General features: G+C 43.3%; 1 protein-coding gene across 1 annotated transcript; it reads right to left on the bottom strand.

Moving 5' to 3' along the window:
- Window positions 1–2879: 2879 nt before the first annotated feature.
- Snrpa1 (small nuclear ribonucleoprotein polypeptide A') lies at window positions 2880–15805 on the bottom strand. Its single transcript, XM_021633275.2, has 9 exons — window positions 15436–15805; window positions 13741–13888; window positions 12184–12262; window positions 7347–7393; window positions 7048–7150; window positions 6387–6466; window positions 5915–5990; window positions 5238–5331; window positions 2880–3161 (listed from the first exon to the last, which is right to left on the bottom strand). Exons 1-9 carry the CDS (start codon window positions 15515–15517, stop codon window positions 3103–3105), a joined length of 768 nt encoding a protein of 255 aa, XP_021488950.1. The 5' UTR covers window positions 15518–15805; the 3' UTR covers window positions 2880–3102.
- Between the last annotated feature and the right edge of the window lie 1667 nt (window positions 15806–17472).

The raw sequence follows: 17472 nt of genomic DNA, 5'->3' as shown, positions 1-17472 counted from the left end.
AGAGAGGGAGGTGCTAACTGGGGCCTACCCCACCCCCAGGACTTATAGTTACTAGTTGATGGAGGAATACAAAACATTTTTTTCCAGTGGTTTATGCTCCCATAAACAACCATAACTCAGTTCATGAAGTCAGACACACAAAAAGGGGGTGGCTAATTGGAAAAAGGTAATAGATGTATACGAATGTGACTAAAATACATTATATATATATATATATATACACACACACACATATGTAAAATGTCATGAAACCCATTGTTTTATATATAATATAAGGTGTAGAAGAATTTTAATTGAGCACTTGGCTGCTCTGGCAAGACATCACATCCAAAGACCGTCTAGGTCTGTGAGATCCTATCGGAATACAAGACAAGCCTTTAATCCTAGGAGACAGATGCAAGCAGATTTCTGAGTTCAAGGCCAGCCTTGTATACAGCAAGTTTCAGGTAAAGGAAAGCTTAGGTCCAGATGTGGTGATACATGCCATTAATCCCAGCATTCAGGAGACAGAGGCATGCAGACCTTCGAGTTTTTAGTCAGTTCAGCTGAGTCAGTGAGTTGAGAGACTGTGAGTGGAGCTAAATCTGTGGCAGTTCAGCTGGTGGAATTCAGAGGCCGTTTTACCAGGAGAGAAAGGTTGACGAGAAAACAAGCTAGATACAGGTAATGACAGGACAAGCCAGAGAAGGAGCCAAAAGATTAGAAGAAATTGTTAGAGTTAGTCTGAGCCAGAACAGCTCAGCTGAACCAGTTAGCTAGAGCTCAGAAAGAGCTAGAAAAGATAAGCTTATTCAGCAGTAAATCTCAGAGGCTGAAAGCATTTCAGGCCTAGATTGTGTGGAGGCTAGACGCTTCCAGGACTAGGCCTAGGTTAGTAGATGGAGACAATAAGCCATCGTAGACATTTAAAACAGGCAAATAAATGTTACTTTATGATAGGGTAATAACATCTAAAATAAAGAGCAGAGTCAAACGCGAAAACAAGCAGATGGTATGGCAGCAGCTGCTGGCAAACAAGACAAGCAGCAACTACATAGGACTAAGGATGTGGGGAGCTCAAGAGCCCAGACAGTCCTGCTCAAACATGAATTTGGCCTTGCTTCTTTCCACAGAAACCCTTAAAAAAAGTTTTACCGGGTGGAGCCTTTCAAAGGACCCTCTATAGTAGGGTCCCATCCTTTTCCCTCTCTTCCACTTTTGGTGTCTATCCCGTTTGCCATTTTGAATGAGAGTTAAGCATCCTCCCTAGGGTCCTCCTTAGTGTTTAGCTTCTTTGGGTCTGTAGATTTTAGCATGGCTATCCTATATTATATGACTAATATCTGCTTATAAGTGAGTGTATACCATGCGTGTCTGTTTCTGGTTTACCTCACTCAGCATGATTTTTTTCTAGTTATATAGTTTCATGGACCCATTCTTGACACAAATTTCTGCTGTAACATGACCAAAATTAGCCTGAATAAAACTCATGCTCTACAAAACTATTCACTGAAAATGTCAGTCTCCAGGGAAAACATGAAGTGAACCTAATCAATTATTTGGGTCCTAAGATACGCAGATGGAAGGAAACCTCTCTTGCCTCTAGTCAGCTTTGCAAAGTCCTTGATCGCGACAATGGCATACATGATGTAATGGCGTCTTGCTTTTTTTTTTCTTTCTCACCTACCCCAAATACTAGACCATCTACTACCAACACAGTTTTCAGTCCAGCCTAATTCAGTGCATGCTCAGTGGCTTCCAACATTCTCCAGCCCAGGCCAGTTTCAAACTCAAGCTACTTTTAGTAAAAACAAAAACCCCTGCAACTAGAAGTCATCACTGGAACTGTTGGCCAAGATGGAGTCTCGTCCATAAGAGGACTCATGGAGTACAGGAAGCTGGGTTTGCTTTGGTGCAGGGTCTTGCAGTCAGCATGACTGCCACCAAGCCATATCCCCAACCCAAAGAAGCAGCACTTCACCTGCCTTAACTGCAACAGGGGCCCACACATTAACAGAAGGAAGCCGTATGGGTAGCCATCACTGGAGATGCTCAAAACCAGACTGCAATTCAGCATGGGATGAAACTGAATTTCAGCTCAGCAGAAGGCACTGTTTCCTCCAATCTTCTTGGCAAGACCCTTGGGAGCTACAGTTCTACTCTATCTTAGGCATCTGGTAAATGCCTTTACAAGAACAAAGTTACCAGCAATCACCAAAAAGCTTCCAGAGGCCACCTAATGTGCACCTCACCTTCAGATTCACCAAAGGAATTTGAAAACCTAACCAGAGGCTGAGAAGATGACTTAGTAAGAATGCTTGCTATGCAAGCTTGAGTACCTGAGTTCAAATCCCTGCCAACCAGGTAAAAAGCTGGGTCTATCTACACGCATGGCCACAACCCCAGTACTGTGGGGTGGACAGGAAGACTGCTGGGACTTGCTGGCTGCCAGCCTAACTCCAGCCACAGTGAGAGACACTGTTCTCAAGAGAACAAGGCAGAGTATGGCAATGAAGGCACTAGCATTTAACAACAAAATCTTTCCTAGATAAGGAATACAGTAAGCTGTCTAGCCCCACGAAGAAGCCATGGCCTTGTGTCTCTGTCCCACAGGCTAGAGGGCTATTTCTACTCATGCTATAGCACAAACCAAAGTCTCATTCTTAGAATTTTTCAAATTACTTTTAACTGATTTGTGAGATGCTCGTGTGTGTGTGCACATGTGTGTTTAATTAAAAAGGTCAAAGAATGCCTATTTGTTGAGTTAAAAAACCTGCCTGCCTTTACAAAGAACCTGTAGTACTTCATAAGCAAGAGTAATGTCTATTCAGAAACACCATTCATCTCCAACTTCCAACATAAATACCACCTTCACCTCACTGCAGACATACAACACACAATTTGGCAACACAGTAAGTGGCTTTTATTTTCCATTTGTAGAAAACTGGTATTTCTATTTCAAGGTTCATATTAAAAAATTATCAGCAGTAGTTTTGAGCATTCAGCAATGCTGACAAATTCCTTGTTGCTCATACAAGCAAGGCTGTTAATCCATGCTCAAAAAAAAAAAAAAAAAAAAAAGACTTGTCCCGAGAGAGCTTATCAGATCATCTGCCACAGAGCTCAGGACCCATTTGTCACAGTGTCTTCTTCTAGCTCTTCTTCACCATCATCACTCGGCCCTGAAAAAACCCATAAAACCAGAAGTCAGGTTAGTTTTGTATTATCTGTCCACTCAACATTGATTATCTGTCACATACACATTGATTAAAAAAAAAAATGAATGAATGTACACACACAGTTGTTAATCATACTACACAATTTGTGTCAGATTTTTGCAGATTTCTGAATTTGAGTCCAGTCTGAGCCTGGTGATAGTGAGTTTCAGGACAACCAGGAGCTATATAGAGACCCTGTTTGAAAACACCAGCTAACCACCCACCAAAAGTTTTGCTCATTCAAATGTTTAGGGAAGCTACCAAAGCTTGCTTGGCTGAAGTAGTAGCTTCTTACAGATAGTTCACAAGGGGAACGAGAAATTCCCCGTTCTTATCTGCAGGCCACTACGCTATCCAGGACTCTGAATGTCCCTCGTACCCACCTGAATATTTGAAAAATCACTTGAATATTTGGAAAAGTTCTTTTACTATATTTTGTACACCTTTCAAATGTTGAATCATTTCCTGATCATTAGTATTCCCACCGATTTCCCCAGAAATGTTTGTAGTACTATGAAGATGTCCACATTAAAATGCGGACCTACATTTTCTTTTTTTAGATGTCGCTCTGTAATAGTGAAGCTTGAACCCAGGGTCTTATGCTCTACCAGATTTGTATCCCCAGCCCAAATTTTCCAAATTTTACTCTTGCTTTAAAATCTTCAATTTTATCACTGGAAATAAACACTGTCGGGTACTGAACTCAGAGACTTGGTTATTTATCACTGAACTCCATCACTTGGCCTCCTTGCTGAGGAACCAGCAGTTTTTACCCACCAGTGCAGATGCTACTAAATGGAAAGAGCAAACACCTTGGAGGTATTACATAAATAATTTTACCTTGCATGTCCCCCAGGGCCCACAATACACAACTCTTTAAAAGATTGTATACCCTCTCGCTGAGAAGCTATTGGCAATTGACAGCTGCTGAGGTGAGAATCATCATCTTCTTCAGCAGTGCAGTCCTTGTAAGTTGCCCTTGCTGCAGGGAACACCCCTACCCCATACTCATGTGAGCAACCATCACTAAACTCAGCAGGTCACAAAAACTAAAAAACAAAGCAGCTCAAAGATACTGATCCTTGCTAAGCTGTCTCAGTAGTAACCCCAGGGATACTCATGCCAAAATGTGTAATATGAGTTTACTTCACTTGCAGAGTGCATCTCTAGTCCTCAACATGCTGTCTGACACAAACAACAGACTAGTCAACACCCACAAACACGTGCCGTGTGCTAAGTGCAACCATCAGTCCTCCCAAACTTGAGGACAGTACTTACCATAAATTTAAGATGGAAACACTCACCTGAGATGAAGACACCTTGATGAAGTGCCCAAGGACAGCACTGGAGAGGCTCTTATCCAGTCTGTGCTAGACCACTAACTTACCAAGAAAAGGAATATCTTGCTTTACAGGGATTATGTTCTGTGAATTTTGTTTTGTTTTGTTTTTTTTTTGTTTTTTGAGACAGGGTTTCTCTATGTAGCCTTGGCTGTCCTAGAACTCACTATGTAGACCAGGCTGGCCATGAACTCAGAGATCCACCTGCCTCTGCCTTCCTGAGTGGTGGGATTATAGGCGTGTGTCACCATGCCTTGCTTGGCTGAGGGATTTTTAAGCTATTACCCTATGGGATCAATATTGTACATGCAGTATATCAGTCCACCAAAATGTCCATTATATAGCATGTGACTTACAAGTTCACAGTCACTTCTAGAACTTCGTTCTTTCCATATTATGAAAGATTTTACTACAACTTGTAAAGACTCGATAAATATCCCAATGGTTTAACTTTCTCTACTGACCCTCCCTCCTTCCTTTTTTCTTTTTTGTTTGTTTTGTTTGTTTGTTTTTTGTCTTTTTTGAGAAAGGGTCTTGTGTAGCCCAGGCTTGTCTCAAACCTGTTTTCTTGCCAAGAATGACCTTCAACCCCTGACCCTCTTGCCTCAATCCAGGCCTGCTGTCATCATGCCTGCCACATAGTACTTTGTAATCATTCTGGTGTGTTGTTTTAGAAGTTCAGACAGAACAGTTTTCTGACCTGTTCTGCGCTCTCTGCCTGGTATCTGGCCAGACTGTAGCAAGCCCTTCAGCCTCTCAACTTCAGCCAGGGTCGATGCATTCGCTATGGCATTCTAGAAAACACAGGAAAGGGAGATGGGTGATGACAACCACCCAAAAGACACTGCAGAAATCCCAAGCAACTTTCCCACAGATCATCAACCACACAGTTGTCTTCAGGAAAGAATTTCACTGGCACATTAAAAATCAACCTAAAAAAACAGACCATCAATTTTCAATATTTAGGATGAGATTCTGGTCCTTATAAAGGAGAAAAAGCAATCACTTTACATGCCCTAAAAGCTAAGTATCTGTTTGGAAACCTGTTCCTGAAAACTAGGATTTTCTGCTGATATGCCAACAGCAGTTGTCAGCCAGCAAATCTTAAAAAGCAAAGAAACTAAGACTGCACACCAAGGTAACTAACTGCTCAAAGAAGTAAATGTACCCTGGGGAAAGGAGAAGACAGATGCCTTCGATTAGTTCATGCAATTAATTCAAGCCAAGGTCTGGTCAAACAGCAGATTTATGCTAGGTTTTCCCTGAGCTAGAAATAGCAGAGTCCTAACGACCATGGGAAGATGGGCTCTACAATCACTCCACAGTTCTAGTCCTATTCTGGCTCTCTCCAGTCCCCCAACCTGAACACATCCTCACCTTGATTGCTTCCACATCTCCTGCAGATGGCCCACCTTTCTTTTTGTCAGTTGGCAAACCAGCACCTGGATTAAAACTTGGAAGAGAGAATATAATCGTTACATTCTGACTGATGCAAGCTGCTTCTCTTACTTTCAAAAGCTTTTGAAAGTAATTCAACCAGTGTAGTATCTTATCTTTGTTAACAAACTGATACAAGAACTCTCTCCTTCAGAAACACCACCCAATCCACCTTCCTATAGAAAAAACAGGATGTTTAACACCACATTAAGACATAAACCGAAATATATGCTCTGCTAACCTGGCAGAAATGTCCCGTGACATACTGACCATGAATGGCCAGATGCCATCATCATTCAAATGTAAAACCACACTAACCAGAGTTTTGGGTTTAATTTTGTAGGAGGCAAACTGCCAAACAGACAGTGTTTCTGAAGGTGAAGTGGAGTTAAGTTGGATATCCGTGTCTTACGTTTTGCTTCTCCTGGCAATATCCTTTGCAAGCTGTGCACCCCGTTTGCCCTTGAACATTTTCTCTGCTTCCTGTCGCTCCTACAGCAACACCACACACAGAGTTAATCGAAATAGGAATACCACATGCATTGAGATGCATTCCTCAGAAAACACGGAATTCAGAGAATTCTCCTCAAGTATTCTGGGTTGGTAAAAACACCAAAAGCCAACTTTAAATTAGGAGACACAGTGGTCTGACCTCAGGCAAAGCTCTCAAAAAGCCCCCCTTCAAGCTTTAAAGAGGGACTCCCAAAAGACTACAGAGATGAATTAGCACTTCTTACAATGGAAAAGCCATTCTAACAGGCAGAGCTGCTCAAAGCTAGATTACACTGCGCTCCCTTGAAAATATCTAAGCAGACGATTCACTGTGTAGTGCTAGCATTTGGCCAACTTTGGAATGGCCAACAAAGCCCTACCATAAACTGCTAGGAGAACCAAACCAAACCAAAACAAAATAACTCCAACAAAACAATAACAAACAACCCTGACTTAATGTTTTCTTTCGCACATGTTATATTTCAAAGTAATGGTAAAATTTACTTATTAAGCAATTTTAAAAACTCGGCAATGAAAGCATGAAGGAAATTCTAGACTCCCAGCCAGTGTGCAATACTTACTTTTAGTTTCACCTTCTGAAAGTCCAGCACTCTGACTTGTGGCACTTTGTAAATCACATAAAGTCGGTAATGCTTCTTATTCGTTACAGGATTTCTTAGGATGCTGTAAGAAAGGGGGCAGTGGTAATCTTAGTCACAGCATTCCATGTCAGAGGGTCAGTTGAAAAAAGTGTAACATCTACACGTCAAGAGAAAGCCTGCCACTGTTCCTACTTCACTGTCGCAAGAAACACATACCATCCAGGGAAGAGCTGTTTATTAGCAGCCTGAAGGTGTCATTTCACAACTAGTTTTCATACCTTAGATATGTCAGTGATTTGAGAGATGCCAACGGGTCCAGATCACCCTATGAAATAAAATTCGCGGTAAGAACAAGGCCGATAGACATGCTACTGATCTGATAGCCTGAAATGACGAGTATCTTTGAAGCGATCAACCACACCATCTTTTACTTATTTTTTACTGCCCTGGCACCTAGTCCAATACTAATACAACACAACTGCTTATCTTCCACCGAATAAACTAGTCAATAATATATTCTGGCTTCTTTAAGTCTTGATGGAAACAGCACCTGCGCCAATAAAAGAAAAAAAATGTTCCTATAGCAATCTCAAAATGGTTGCTAAGCAGTGACTCAAGAATGAAAGCAAGGCTAACGCCGGGGACTTACTTGGAGCAAGCTATTTATACGGGAACCTCAAGCCAAGATCTTGGTCTAACGTGGGGTTTTTGTTGTTTGAGACAGAATCTCCTACAGCTTGGGCTGGCCTTGAGCTTGCTACGCAGCCTAGGATGGTCTTCAATCCCGATCCTCCCAAACACTGGAATTATGGATACATGGCGCCACACCTGGTGTAAAATGTCCTTTCTTATTAGTGTATCCCTAAGTGGCCTCGGGAAGTATTCTCTTTGAAAAGGTACAGTTATCTTAGCATATCCCCGCCTCCATTTCTTCAAATATTTTCAAAGCCAAGGTGAACAGTAGAGCTTAAAAAATTATGGATGTCAGTCATGGTGGCACAGGTCTTTATCCCAGCACTGGGAAGGCAGAGAAAGACAGCTCTTAGTGAGTTTGAGGCCTATTCTATGTAGTAAGTTAAGGCCAGCCAGGGCCACATATTCTCAACTCTTCCCAAATTGTCCTGGAAACTATAACGGAACAAATAGTGCAACACTAAAAGTCCACTACCAAAGGCTACAAGCAAACTAAACAAGGTATTCTCTACAGTGGGAATAGATAGGGACCCCAGCTACAGGACTTGCACGGTATTTGTACAGAAAGAAAGAGGGAAGGCAAAAAGGCATATGATAAACCAGAGAACTCTGTATAGTGCAGAGATGATGGATTTGAGAATAGCTTCCCAAAGATCTGCATGATCAATAGTAAGTGCAGGGAGATCAGCTAGGGTGTGATGGGGCTACAGCAATGTGGATCCTCACACTTGTCATCTTTTCTCCCATCTGGGATAAAGTCTGCTATAATCCTCGTTGGTCAAAGTGTGTCCCTTTCAGGACAAACTCCTGCACTAAGGAAAAACTTGGAATAGACCTAAACTGAGTAACTTAAGAGGGACATTGGGAAATAGCACAGACGAAAGCAGTAGTAAGTACTGACTTCTGCAGCACAAAACTGGAAGGAAACAGAGAAGGTCAGTGTGGCCTTGTAAATGGATGACATCTATCTTTCTAAAGTGGCTCACAATTTTAAAAAGCAGTGACAGAAAACAGTTCTCAGAAAGCAAGCAACCATTTTCATACTATCAGAGGGAGAGCTAGAGCTTGAAAACTGGTATACTATCACAAAGAGAATCAAAACAAACAACAACAAATCCCCTAAAGTGTCTGTTATACATGCCCAGCACAGAATACAATGACAGATGGGTTTAAAAAAAAAAAAAATAGCTAGGCTGTAGCTTGGGGGGGAGGGCTTACTTAGCATCCTAAAGGTCCTAGATTCACTTTTTGATTCTATACTGTATCATCTGAGGCACTCATTCTAGAATGATCCTCTGCTAGGACCTATTATCCCCCCACCTGTGTGCCAGCAGAGTGCTGGCTTTAGAGCTGGATATAGTGGCTCATGCCTGCAATACCAGCATTTGGAGGCTAAGGCAGGAAGACTATAGTGAGTTCAAGGCCAATGTAGACTACATATAAAGTTGTAAGTCAGCCTGGCTGACAAGGTTATGGGACTGTCCCAAAATACAATACAGGTTGATCTCGGTTGTCTACCAAAATTTTGATGGTAAGACCCTATTGGTGAAAGCACCAAACACTTTTGTCACAGACATGAGATATCGAGTTTGTAGACGTAAGAAGCTTACTCCCAGCTGGCTAGCTTTCACAGTACCAGAAGGTGCTATGAAAGGAAAGTCATCACAGTCTTCCCTAGCTGTGAATACTGTCAGCTCAGTAACAACCATGTGGCAAGATATACCCATGGGTGCAGTGGTGTCACGACCTACTTCCACAGGAGAAAATGCATGCCTGCTACAATAAATCTGGCTAGTTGGGAGCTCACAGGCTCTAGGGGTAGACAACCATTATTATTTTGCTAACTGGACATAGTATCAAACTGCCCTCTAAATAAGTATCTCTATCCATAGATTGGTAGTGTAGTTCTTGAACCTCATCAGAGGGGTTTCTTTGTGGAGTAGATGGCAGTTTATGAAGAAACTCACAGCAGGCCAAAGTATAGAGAATAAGTGTTTCTGGAGGGCTGAGCCACAATGGGACATCTATTCCATACCTCTTTTCCACAGACTTTTTATTGAGGAGGAAGGGCAATGGAAAGACAGAAAAACGGGCCATACAGTGTCTTCTGGACATGCCAGGACCACTGCACTCACTGAGTTCACAGTGGTTGCGGTCATCTGCACAAGAACCAAGATAGCCCATTCACAGAAAGGGCAACTGGGGAAGGAGAGTCAGTATTCTTTAAGGGTGTGGGTCCTGGTAGGGCAGCCTTTCTCCTGTAGATGGCTCTGTACCCCTGTGTATGTGGCCAGCATGAATGGTGGGTTAAAAAAAAAAGTGGTGGGGAGGGGCAGTATGGTAGCTAGCACCTGTAATCCCAGTACTTGGGGAAGCAGATTTCTGTGAGTTTGAGGCTAGCCTGGTCTACAAATCGAGTCCAGGAGGACTGCCAAGGCTACACAGACAAACCCTGTCTTGAAAACAAACAAACAAAAAAAACAAACAAACAAAAAAAAAAGGTGGGGGGAGGCCACTGGGTATGGTGGCTCAGGAGGCAGAGGCAGGAGGATCTACAGAAAACACCCTACCTCACAAAAAAAGGGAGAAAATGAAATTGTGAGGTGTGCAGAGATATGGGAAGCATTGGGGGTAAATATGACCAAAATTGTATACATGTATTAAATTCTCAAAGAGTAAAAATATCACATTAGAAAGAATAATTATTGGTTGACTTTAAACTAATGAAGTTGCTGACTAAGAATAGAAGTAGATACAGCAAATAATTTCCAAGCCATTTGAAGGAAAACTGAAATGACAGAGACCATGTACATGCATACATACACAATAATGATAATAATAAACAGAGGGCAGATGACCCAGAAAAAGACAAACTCTGACATGCCAGCAATTCCATTAAATGTAGATAAGATATAGGCGATGCACTAAAAGACAGATATAACAGTGGATTTTAAAAAAATCCTGTCATAGGGGCTGGAGAGATGGCTTAGTGGTTAAGAGTACTTCTTATTCTTGCCTAGAACCCAGGTGAGATTCCCAGGACCCATGTGGTGACTCACAGCCATCTGTAGGTACAGTTTTTAGGGGATCTGATGCTCTTCTGAGCTTTGTGGGCACCAGTCACATGTGGTACACATACACGTATGCAGGCCCCACGAACACATAAAATAAATCTAAATATTTAAAAAAATCCTATCATATGCAGTTTTTTAAGAGACAACAAAAGTGAAAGAAAGTTAATTCTGGATGGAAAAACTTGTCATGGAGCATTTAACCAAAACCAAAACAAGACAAGAAACAAAAACTGAAAACCTTATTTGTGCATATTATTATTACATGACATAAACCTCCAAGTCAAACAGTATTTAACAGAGACAGGTCACAAAAAAGCTGATCAAAAGGTTCAGTTACCAGGAAAATACTAACAAATTAAAAACCTGTATGTATTAAGATACCTAAAACTAGGCTGGATGTGGTGGCACATGCCTTTGATTCTAGCACTTTGGAGGCAGTTGCAGGCTGATCTCTTTGAGTTCGAGGCCAGCCTGGTCTGAGTCCAGGATAGCCAGGGCTACACAGAGAAACCCTGTCTCAAAAAATAAAAAGCAAAACAAAACAAAAATCTAAACTGACAAAAATCCAGCTAGGCAACAGAATCTGTTGTTCTGATATGATAATCTTAACGTATCACTTTCAGTAGGTATATACAGGAACAGCTACGCTGGCTGGCCAGTGAGCCCTAAGGACCTCACTCTGCCTCCCAGTGCTTGAACTGCAAACTAGAGCCACCTTGCCCAGTTTGTTTGCTTGCCTGCTTGCTTGTTAGAACCCAGGTCCTCATGCTCATGTGGGAAGCACTTTATCTCATCAGACCCAAACAATTTAAAACTTGCTAGTAGCTATGTTAATATAAGAAAACGGATAAAACCAAATTTAACCTCTTATCTAAAATTTCAATGCTCCATGGATATAAAAAGCCACTAAGAAAGTTTACAAAACCTTCATTTTTTAATACTAAATCTGAAATCTGGCATGTACTTTACAGTTCTGCCTACCTCACCTAGAAACTGAGATTAGGGTACTGCACTGAACATTGCAACTACAAAACATGAGTCTGTTTATACATGAAGGGAAAGAAACATTTCAACAGGCCCTCAGAAGCACTAGTGATAGTGACTGATAAACTAGACTGCACTCGCCTACTAAGACTTCCACGGAATCAAAAATCAAAAGGTACACCAGAGTGGGCAAAGACATCTGTGGCATTTATAAGCCAAATGCCTTTCTAATTCCCAAACCACAACCAAAACCACTACAACAACAATAATCAGGAAAAAACCCAAAGAGAACTAGTAGATAATTTTTTGAAGCAGGAAGTACCCTTAACCTTGCCCTTTAAAGCGTTTTCTCCATTCAACTTACCAGTTCCACTAGACTGTTGTTGGTGAGAATGAGTTCTGTCAGACAGGGAAGAGCCTGATCAAGTCCCTCACCTATACGGCTAAAATAAAAATAAAGGGTCTCAGTGAAAACAAAAATTAAATACGCTAACATTTATCTCCACCCCTGCAAGTATTTAACACCTCAATGTTAGAATACCCTTCTCCCACACCCTATCTCAGGGAAACCATCAAAGATGGAGCCTTGTCTGAGGTACAGGGTCAGTGACAGAATACCATGACTTTAAACCCATGTCTCCTGAGATTCTTTCCATTGCTTGCACTGGGTCTGGTGCAACTCAAGGAAAGGTGAGATTCTGGGGTAGAAAAAAACTACTTAGGCAATTTACAACTTTTTGTTAAAAAAAAAAAACAAAACTCAAAACTCGGTAATTCAGTAGTCAGAGAGCTGGGTAAGACATTCATCAGAAGAGAATGGTTAATCATGAAAATGGCTTCTCCAAAAGATACCACTCAGTGCTTTTGTATGTGTATGGTATGCACTTATGTCACATACCAATTTTGTTCTTGGTACCTGTAGAAGCCAGGGCCTAGGATTACCTGGAATTGGAGTTGTAAGCTTCCATGCTGGTCTAGTAAAAAACCCAGGCATTCTGGAACCGGAAAAGGAGCAGCTAGTACTCTTAACTCCAGCCCTGGATTCTTTTCTTAATAAAAGCTTTGCTCACTGGGTGGTGGCGGCACACAGCTTTGATCCTAGTGCTTGGGAGGCAGAGGAAGTCAGATCTCTGAGTTCGAGGCCAGTGTGGTTTACAGAGTGAGTTTCAGGACAGCCAGGGGTACACACAGAAACCCTGTCTCAAACAAACAAAACAAATACGATCTTAATTTCACAAAATTATATTCTAGAAAACAACTACAAAGAAAAAAAAAAAAAAAACCCAGCAGGATATATGAAGTATAGGCACTCAGTGAAAAGTAATATCACTTCATTAGCACTGGCTAGAACTTGCTTTATAGACAACGCTGGTCTTGAACTCACAGAGATCAGCCTGACTCAGACTCCACAGTGTTAAGATTAAATGCAGAAAAAATTATACCTGTCCTTTATAAATATTTTTATTATGATCTGCTCTAGAATCTAAAATAAATACATAGCAACATGTTTTAAATTCAAAATTTAGTATCAGTTCCAAATATTTAAGCTCTCTGAAGAGTGGCAAGTAAGGGCAAACCAATGGCCAAGTTAATATCCCAATCTCATAGGAAAAGTGCTCTGTTCATTTCTCCTTTAGGAGACATAAAGTGGCCAGAGAGGTGGCTCAGCAACTCAGAACTCTGGCTGCTCTTCCAGAGGACACAGCTTCTATTCCTAGCACCTGGGGAAGCTCAACTGTATTCAACTCCAGCTCCAGGGAAACTGGCACCCTCTTCTGGCTTCCAAAGGCACTAGGCAGATATGTGGCAGACACACCTGCAGGCAACACACTAATATACATTAAAAAAAAAAAAAGTCTTCAAGGTACATTGTAATGTTTACTTCAGGGAAAAAAAGGCATTCTTACTGGCAGACACTCACCAAATTCTGTTGTTGTTCACTAATAACGTTTTCAGTCTTCTCAACAAAGGAAAACCATCCAGTTTCCTGATCTCATTGTCAGAAAAATCAATAGCATCAAACTGGTCTAAGGTAGCACCTAGATTTTCAATGACTGGGATTTTATATCCTGTAGGAGAGGAAGAGATTCATAAAACAAATATTAATATAAAGGAAAGCTCCTGAAAATAGGAGGAGTGTTTGATGGTGATTTGAGTCAGAGCTTTCACTCAGGAAGTATTAACCTGGCCCTGGTACCTTGTCAAGCAGTGTACAAAAACACTAAGGCTGCAGGAAGAGCAGGAACAGATGGGCATATTTACTAGTGCTGGTGCCCACTGTTTGCTTACAAGACCATCTACAAGGGATTCAGACTGTTCTAAGACCTTAGAGTTGCTAGGCTTCACGACAAAAATTAGCACTTTCAACTACTTACTGTTATGCCCAAACCTTGGCCGGGCACTCCTGACAGGTGTTCTCAATCTGTCACATAACTCAGCAGTGTATCCTCAAGATATCCCAACTCCTGCTCTTCCCCGACAGCTCCAAAAATGGCCAGGGCCAAAAAGGGTTTATATGCAACTAGGAATCTCATTGTGAGCATCCCCGTGACTGTCTAATGGGCATAAAAATCCAGCTAGGTACTACAGAAAAAAAGGAATGAAGTACACCATTCAGTTGTGAAAGAGTGCAATAAAACAGGGTACCAAAACAAGTATTCTCAAAGCTACACGGTCTTCAGAGACACAGCAGAGACCAAAAACGTGCCAGGACAGTAAGAGGATCCAGATTCTCCTGCACCGGACTTTTCTCTGAGAAAGTTAGGTTCAACAAATGAAAGCACTAGGATTGCCCACAGGTCAGCAAGAAATGTTAGCAAATGGTAGTGCATAACGCCCTGAAACCGTGGTTGCCTCAGGTCACAGTCTCGTAGCCTTAACCCCTTTCCAAGCCATCCCTTGACAAGCTAATGACTGCGCTCTCAACGTTTTAATAACCAAGCTCTATTGTTGTCAGAACTGCACAGGTGAGAGTGTCCACCACCCCACACACGGAAGTGACCGTTTAGCCTCGGTCAAACACCTCAGTTTTGAAAACACCTTTATAAAAGCGAAAGGTCAGGGGCGGATGTGGCTCAGTAGGACGAGTGGCTTGCCTCGCGGACCCAAAATCCTGGGCTCATCCGAGGCGCCACAGACGGAAGAGGGTACGAAGTTCGAGGAAGTCTTTGACTATATGGCTGTCTGATGCCAGCTCGGACTACACGCTGTCTCAAAAACACCCGAACAAAACCAAACGGGAATTACTGGACAACTAAGATAACTGTGGCATGCGTCCAACCTACCCTCAGGTGTCACAGTAACCCATTGGCTAAAGCCTCGCCGGCCGCCGTCCCGTAGGCGCCGTTTTCTATTTTCCTACCCCTCAAACAGCTCAGGCTGCTGAACTCGGGAGGCAAAGCCTAACGAGTACGGACCGGAGAGGGAATCGAGGCGCCGTGTCTGCCAGCAGGAGCACGGGTAAGAGACAGGCCCAAAGGGTCCCGCGAGACTGTCGATCGCAGGCACCCCAAACCCGGTGGGAGGCCCGGGGGCCAGCCTCCGGCCTCCGCGCACGCGGCGGGGCCGGCTTCTCGCAGCCGGGGCCCAGGCAGGGACTGCGCCCCGCGCGACTCACCCCGGAGGTCCAGCTCACGGTCCCGCACAGCATTGGTGTACTGCGCCGCCTGCTCGATCAGCTCCGCCGTTAGTTTCACCATCCTGTCGCCGCCCGCCTCGTCGCCTCGGCCACCGGCCTGCGCCTCCCGCCAGTGCGGCGTCCCAGAGTGCACCGCGCTGCGCCGCCAGACAGCACCAATCGGAGCTGAACGCAACTCGAACACTAGGCCAGAGCAATCGAAAGCGCAGCCGGGCGGTACGATCGATCGTCGGCTTGGATTGTGGGTTCTCGGGTGGATCGTGCCTTGGGAGTGTGGAGAGCCCAGATTCCAGACGTTTGTGTCGAAAGATAAGGACACCCGAGAGGCGCCCTTCCTCTCACGTCAGTGCACCTCGAAGGAGGGGTAGTTGGAACTGTTCCTCCCCACCCCCATTCCCACCCCCGCCAACTTCTCCACCCAACAGTCACCCAGAGACTCCGTGAAGGTTCCAGGGCGTCAGGTACCTGAGCGCTTGACTTGGGCATCCCATAGATACCGGGCAGGGCCAGTCGGCTTTATTGCCTCAGGACCTGACACATACGACCTGTTACAATCACCTTAAAGCTTGAGGGTGGACGTTTGGCCTCCAGACATTTAAGTAGTCATAGCGAGGGGCTGATCAAATGGCTTAGAAGTTAAGAGCGCTTGCTGCTTTTGCAGCTGATTTTAGTTAGCATTTCAGTACCAGCTGGTCGCCTCACAACTGCTTGCAACTCCAACCTCTGAGGGTTCTTGGCCTGTTTCTAGCCTCATCGGACACCCGCCATCGCAAGGATACACATACATACATAAAAATAAAATAAATCTTAAGTGATATTCATATTGAAGGCCCGGCGTGGTGGAGAACGCCTGTGATCCCAGCATGTGGGAGGCGGAGGGAGGTGAATATCTGAGGTGGAGGCCATCTGTTCTACTGAGCCAGTTCCAGGACAACCAGGGCTACACAGGAGAGCACACAAATCAGTGAGCACACTATACCTGCGGAACCTTGCTTGGCCTCTGTCCCCAAAGGCCACCAGGAGCCTAATTCCACAAATCAGTGTGCTTATTTTTGATTATAGCTTATTAATTAGAGTAGATGCCATCTGTGTGAGGGTACAGGGGAGATTTTTGGCCTGAGATTCCCTGAAGTTGGCCGTTGTGATCCTGTGGACATGTGTGTTAAAGTTGAACTCTGGTCTTCTGCAAGAGCAGAAAGCACTTCTTAAGCATTTTTTTGTTTTGTTTTGTTTTGCTTAAATTACCTGTATATCTCTGTTTTGTGCACATAGGTGCAAATACCCACAAAGGCCAGAGGTGCCAGATTCTCTGAAATTAGAGTTACAGGTGGTTGCTGGGAACTGAACTCAGGTCCCCTGAAAGAGCTGTAGGCAGTCTTAACTGCTGAGTCCTAGAATGACTGACCTGAGGATGATCTTGAACATCTTACTCTCTTTCCTCCACCTCTGTGTGCTAGGATTATTAGAGTAAGTTTATGTAGTGGTAGGAATGGAATCTGGGTTTCTGTGCATGTTGAAGCAAGTACTGAGCCACATTCCCATCCCTGGTTTTGGTTATTTTCAGACAGGGTTTCACACTGTAGCTCACATTGGCCTGTACACCACTGCAGTACTCCCAACTCAGTCTACCCAGGGCTGTGGTTACAGATAGGAACACTAAAATGGCTAAAGTAATGCCATCTTGTCCTGACTCTATTTTGTGTCTAGACAGTCCACAGCTTCCCCTCTGCCTCCAATGGCCACAATCCTTGGCAATGTTTTTGGGACTGTTCATGTCCCTGATCATAGTACAGATGTATTAATCCGAATAACTGATGATTGTGCAGGAAAAAAATATAAAACTCAAAGAACTAAGAGGAAGTGCAAATCAGAAATAATTGTTATGTGTTGTCTGGAAAATACCACTAATCTCTGTAGAAAGACAGATTTGCTCTGACTGCTCCCCCAACACTGATGTAATTATTGTTTTCATAATCTTTCTGTACCCCCGAGCTTCAGCACCAAGAAGCATGAGCC

This window comes from Meriones unguiculatus, chromosome 14 (assembly GCF_030254825.1).
Source record: "Meriones unguiculatus strain TT.TT164.6M chromosome 14, Bangor_MerUng_6.1, whole genome shotgun sequence".
NCBI lineage: Eukaryota > Metazoa > Chordata > Mammalia > Rodentia > Muridae > Meriones > Meriones unguiculatus.
The sequence above is the reverse complement of the archived record's forward strand: the minus strand, read 5'-3'. Positions and strand labels throughout refer to the sequence as shown.

Bases quoted from the DNA above. Each gene is read 5' to 3' on its own strand.
- Snrpa1 (XM_021633275.2), bottom strand. From the start codon at position 15,517: ATGGTGAAACTAACGGCGGAGCTGATCGAGCAGGCGGCGCAGTACACC. The intron at 6,467-7,047 runs GTAAGTATTGCA...GTGTTGCTGTAG, and splicing joins TTCAGAAGGTGAAACTAAAA to GAGCGACAGGAAGCAGAGAA. The intron at 5,991-6,386 runs GTAAGACACGGA...CTCTCTTCCAAG, and splicing joins ATTGCCAGGAGAAGCAAAAC to TTTTAATCCAGGTGCTGGTT.